The sequence below is a fragment of the Onychostoma macrolepis genome, chromosome 13 (assembly GCF_012432095.1).
Source record: "Onychostoma macrolepis isolate SWU-2019 chromosome 13, ASM1243209v1, whole genome shotgun sequence".
NCBI lineage: Eukaryota > Metazoa > Chordata > Actinopteri > Cypriniformes > Cyprinidae > Onychostoma > Onychostoma macrolepis.
In genome coordinates this window covers 18,290,764-18,296,803 of record NC_081167.1, presented here as the reverse complement: position 1 = coordinate 18,296,803, position 6,040 = coordinate 18,290,764, and the positions used below count along the sequence as shown (strand labels likewise).

At 41.7% G+C, this 6,040-nt stretch overlaps 1 protein-coding gene across 3 annotated transcripts in view; it reads right to left on the bottom strand.

Moving 5' to 3' along the window:
• Positions 1-856: 856 nt before the first annotated feature.
• The window catches only part of fbxw4 (F-box and WD repeat domain containing 4), a 34,480-nt gene continuing 29,296 nt past the window's right edge, over positions 857-6,040 (bottom strand). Inside the window, exons 7-10 of one of the 3 annotated variants that reach the window (XR_009273952.1) lie at positions 4,607-4,747; positions 1,670-1,811; positions 1,375-1,588; positions 857-1,215 (exon numbers count right to left, since the gene is read on the bottom strand). Coding sequence is in view for 2 of the 3 variants with exons in the window: in XM_058796132.1 (XP_058652115.1) it covers positions 1,454-1,588; positions 1,670-1,811; positions 4,607-4,747 (418 nt within the window). In the remaining variant the exon portion in view is untranslated. Of the gene's footprint in view, positions 1,589-1,669; positions 1,812-4,606; positions 4,748-6,040 lie in introns of all 3 variants that reach the window. The other 2 variants (XM_058796132.1, XM_058796133.1) reach the window with 2 other exon arrangements.

Genomic DNA, 6,040 nt, shown 5'->3' with positions numbered 1-6,040 from the left:
AATTTGCTGTAAATGTACTCACCCTCAGGCCATCAAAGATGTAGATGAGTTTGTTTTTTCATTGGAATAGATTTGTTTTACGTCACTTGCTCACCAGTGGATCCTCTGCAGTGAACGGGTACCGTCAGAATGAAGAGTTCAAAAAGCTGATAAAAACATAAGTAATCGACATGACTCAAGTTCATCAGCTAACGTCTTGTGAAGTGAAAAGCTGCAAACAAATCTATCATTAAGATGTTTTAACCTCAGACTGTAGCTTCTAGTTAAAATCTGAATCCTCCATCCATAATATTGCATTCACACATACAGAGATTTACAAAACAACTAGCAGTTACTTATTTTCAATGACAGTTCAACAGTCCAGTGATTCAACTGTTTTGTGCACCTTATGTAAATGAGCAATGCAATGACTACCAATAGGAGTCAAGACACTGGTGCATGTGTCTCTTGTGGGATACTGTAGTGAAGTGTCAAAAAAATGAAGTGGTACGGATCATGGTAAAAAATGAAGCATGGAAAACAATGTCAACAAATTGGTCACTTTGATTCATGCATTGATAATGATGATGCATTATGCACAAATGCAATTTATACACACACTTTCCCCTCCAGGATGTTGATTTTTAGCAGTAAGAAAACTGATTTCTTGTCAAAATAGAAAGACATCCCATTTATGACGAGATTTTCTAAAGCTACGGCTAGTTACGATAATATTAGGACATCTAGCAACATGAAACCAGCGACCAACTATAAGTGATACAATGCTGTAAGTGTGAGTGAGGCATGGAGTCAATGTAAACAACTGTCCAAGGAATTCAGAGCCAGCCTTGGCTAACTGAGAAAAAAAAAGACAATGTACAAAGAAAACAAAACAAAACACGTTTAATTGGCTCATTGTTGGAAAAATATACTTTTAGTTACAATATATCTATTATCATATGTGCTGTGGTTTAGCATACATCAACTCAGTGGATGTTGGCAGCTCTGAGCAGTGTTTGGTTTAGACATCTCAGAGGTCGCTGGCAATGTGTTAAGTCCGTTAAGACTCGGGCCACAGAAGGTCGTGAACCCTGCTTGCTCTCAGGAGCCTGTGACAGGGGAAATATCCACTAGGCCATAACTGTATCATTAGCTGCACTGATCATTCAAAGGCAAGATGGCTACTTCCCCATTTAAGGGTCTAAGACAGGGATCTCCAACCCTGCTCCTGGAGAGCTACCGTCCTGCAGATTTCATTTCCAACCCTGCTCCAACACACCTGTCTGAATTTAACAAGTAGCCTTGAAGACCTTGATTAACTGGTTCAGGTGTGTTTGATTGGGGTTGGAGCTGAAATCTGTGGGACGGCAGCTCTCCAGGAGCAGGGTTGGAGACTCCCGGTCTAAGACCATCACTAAGAGCTTGGAGGAGATGAAGAACGAGCCTTAAAGTCTCAAGCAACATTAACGGATGGTTATTTCCAGGACTGGGATGCTGCAGTTCTGAAGTCAAGGGAGTAGAGGACAGAGGCCAGGGCAGCGTACAGGTGAGTGGTGTTGAAGCACAGGCTGTACACTGGGCTGCTGGTGGCGGGTGCCAACTGGAACATCTGTCAACCAATTATTGCAACGATGAATATTACTATAGTAAAACACCAAATGAAAAGGTGTTGAAGCATGCTCGCAGTTACCTGTAAACAGCGGGTTTGCCGTTTGTCCCAAAGGCGGACTACTCCGTAGTATGATGAACCGCTGGCAATCATGTGATTCTTGTCTGTCTTTATACAGTAAAGAGCGCTGTCATGAGGCTCCTCCCACTCCATCACACACTTCCTGTTAGAAAGATAAATCAAGGGCACATACTGATCAGCTGCTACAAATATATTGCTTTATAGGGTACATCAAACAATACTGTTTTTAACTTGGCAAAATGATTAAATATGCAGAAGTACACATGTGATTTAAGAGCTACAGCAGAAGACAGCATTTACAGGGAACAATGACTTAAACTGTGGTCCTATCTTCACACAAAGCTCAACAGACTACCTTTACAATGTGTTGTGTTTTTTGGAGCTTGACAGTCCCTGGTCACTATGTGTTTTCACTGTACAGAAAAGAGCAGCGTGACATTCTTCAAAATATCTTCTTTTGTGTTCCACAGAAGAAAGCAGAGTTATTTTTGTATCCGTGAGATAATATTACAGTTTTTAATCATATTTGAATTTTTTATTTTTTTTTATTTTACGCCTATATAGTTTTTATCCATTTTATTTCAGTTTTAGTTTTAGTTGTTTTAGTACATCAAGGTTAACCTAAATGAAAATGAGAAATGTTGCTTTGGTAACTAGCTGAAATAAAATAAGTTATTTCAAGTAAGTTTTAGTTTTAGTATATAACTATAATAACCTATATATAGTACTAATATAGTAAAGAAATACATACTGGTTTGGAATGATATGAAGGTGAGTAAATGCTCATTTTTGGATGAACTGTCCTTTTAAAGAACAATGGGTTATTTATGTTCCATATAATTATAGCTAGGATTATCATAATGGACATCACACAAAAAATGAAATCACTGAATCAAATTTCCAACTGAAATGAACAATGTACAGCTATGCATATTTGGACACATTCTGAAGTACTGAAGTCCATAGTCACACCACAACTCCGGCCATTGTCACGCTATATTAGACCGGTCTTAAAGCAGAGGGCCAAAGCCACCATGGCTAGCTCTCCCTGCGCGGCTTAAGGGCGAGTGTCTTATTTGCGCTGGCAGGCCACAAGGGTGAAACCTCATCCCTTGTTTACGGAAAGGGGCTTTCTTGTTTTAGAGCAGGTCGAGAAAAAAAAGAGGGAAGGACAGGGCAAGTGTCTGCGCGTGTGCTGAGCCAATAGAGATCAATTCTCCATTAATGGTGTGCTGAATAAATCATGGAGAGGGAGTGTGGCTGGGCCGTGTGGCAGACAGCAGGGCAGCAGAAGAGTGCGGGAGATGTCTGGATCTGGTCTTGCTGTGCTGCACATGTGTACACACATGCACTCACACAGAGGAACAAAAACCTTAAACGTGGGTTGGGTCATTCCTCTTACACAGAAAATTTCATCATATACAATCAACAATTCACAATACAGTTTAATACACTGTCAGAAAAAAGTGCAAATATGTTACCTTTGGAGGTGCAACAGCCTGTCACTTGGGGAAAACCATTAAAGGGACATCTTTGTACCTTATTCAGCCCTAAAAGGTGCATATTAGTACCTTAATATGTACCCTTAAATACGTACATTATAGGGGTAAATAAGGATGTACTTTTCAGGGAAGTGCCCCATTGACAAGCAGTTGCATCTCTAAAGGTACAATTGTACCCTGAAATTAAAATTAATTATTACTTAACAATTAAAACAACAACTCTAGTGTCAAGTATTGGCAATTAATTTTATAAATGTAGTATTTTATGGTGTTAGCAGGTTTGTTTCATTTAAAAACATTTCATTATGTTTGATAAAAGTACAGAAATAGGTATGACAATAAGAAAATTTTACAAACTGGCATGTAAGCTAATTCTCAATACTTTAGTGCAGCTCTTTATATACTGTATATATTTTATTTCCATCATGTTAGGAATCCTGTTCATTTTCTTGTCATGTAAATAATCAAATTATAATTGAAGTTATGTATATAATATATAATATTAAAGGAAAAAATAAGTAGTAGCCAAATATATTAAATATTAGGTATCTTTATTGGAGTTTAAGCATAAAAAAAATTGAAAAGTTTGTGCTTAAACTAATCCATCATCTCACATCTTCCATTTTTAACCCCTTGTATATGCAAGGTGCTGAGCAATCAAATTCAGCTGAAGAGACGTGCACACATCCTCCTCAATTATTCACAATTAATCTAAAAATTAGTTTCACACACTTACCCATCATGTACAGTTTACTCTACAAGTGAATTAAAGTGCACTCTTTTTATAGACGATGACGACTTTCAGATGACTAACCGCTTTGAATCAAGACGTGCCACATATTGAGTCCTGACTGGTCTTACTGTGAATTATTGATATCTTAAGAGGGGACATTTGCCCCTCCCCAAACTCTCCAGGGCCCTCTTTCAATCACCTCTGATTTGTGTTACTTGACTGCCCATATGCGATTGTGAGGATCCCCCCTCCCCAAAGCCCTACATAGTGCCCCAGTCCACCCCACAAGCGGCTCGCTGATCCCCAGCACCCGCCCCGTTGTCCTGGAGACGTGCCGCGCCACATCAATATGGCCACCAACCGGCGTGGACTTGGGTGGGTGAGAGTCCCGCTGCAAGAGCCTCTCTCAACAAGGGGGTCCTTTTCAATCTCTCAGAGGAACAATTGTGTCCACAGACCCAAGAGGAGGCTCAAGTCTGGCTTCTTTTTTATCTAAACGGTACTCTATGCACAGGAGGGCTTATTAGATTAACAGAGAACACTAATCTTCCTCACAGGCTCTCCGAGACGTACCGGCTAACTTTATTAGTCTCAGTAGACAAGGCCAAATCTGCTGACAGCACAGGTCAATATAAGAACTAAGCCTAATCTAACTCGAATCGTAACGGCGAGGCACTGGTGGTTCCCAGAACTGGACAGTACCTGGAGCAGACGCGCAAATCCCAATAGCGGATGAATGTGTCGTATCCACAGGTGAGGAGCTGGAAGGGAGACTCATAGGCGATGTCCAACACACCTGCGCCACGGCGGAACTCTGTACCGAGACACGAAACCAGGTGACACCTGGGAGAAAGAGATAAGACAAGAAGCTTGCAGATTATACCCTGTCAAACCTCATTGAGGAAGATTAACACATTAATAAAGACACAGACCACAATTTAAAAAGCAGCAGAGACAGAATTACGCAAACTTGCTGGAGGCCAATCATTCCAGAGAGCGACTGGACAAGTGAGGTCATCTGCGTCTCATCGTCTGAGTATCAGTTTTATCAAAGCGATTCAGTGACAGGCAGACTCATAAAACAGGTCGTGTTTACTTGTTGAGATTGGAACATCTCCCAGTCTTCACACCTCGGAGTCAATAAAGATCTAATTTCAAACCAAACGCCTTCATTTGCTCGCTTAATCTCTTATTACCATCAAATCCCGCTATACTTGCGTGTTTCCAATGTCCGTGGACCACACAAAAGCTAAATTAAGTCTTGGGATGAGGAGATAAAAAGTAAACACCTTTCTGACTTTGAATGGGCTGCTAAAGCAGCTTAGTTTGGCCATAAGGTACGTTCCCAGATACGCGAGGAGTGGAAGAAAGGAGATGGAGGGTAGAAGTGGGGGGTGTCGGGACTAGCACCACGCTCCTATGATCACAGACCCAACGGGTCCACGGCGCCCTCTGCCCCCACCCGCGCCGCAGAGGCCAGATTATTGTAGAATCACAATTTCTTTGTTGCTATTTAATTCCCTCCATGACCGTGACTGTGTGCGACTTGTGGACCTTTGATACCTGGTCCCTAGCAACCATTTAGGAGAGCCCAATGGCCATAGCGACCACCCCCCACGTTCGAGGTCTCCTGTGAGCTTGTTCACCGAGGGCAGACTGGTAATCCCCAAACTTCGCTCTGGGGGAGACAAGGGGGGTCTTTCTTAGACACAGGCTCTTTAAGAGATAGTCCCGCAGAACCAAAGGCCAAGACCCTGGTGGGCCTAAAGACAAACTCTCTTGTAGCCCCTCGGGCATCTGCATACCCATCATTTACCCCTTGCTGCTAAAATAACACGCTGGCAACAACTTGAACTGATGACAGAGCTGAACAATGGGGACAGTCAATTAAATGATGCAAAACATTTGTTTGCAAAACATGCAATTTGCATCAGATATTTCTATTTTAAGTGCTTTAGGAAATTGTGTAAACTCAGGTCGGGAGAGAAAGAGAGAGAGAGAAAGAGAGAGAGAGCGTCCGACGTCTGCCTGGGACGCTCTGCAAATGTCAAAGCGCGAAGTGAGAAAAACAAGCATCGTAAAAGAAGTCCTCACATCTGTGCTCTGATTTTAAAGCCAGTAATAGCACTGTTCCAA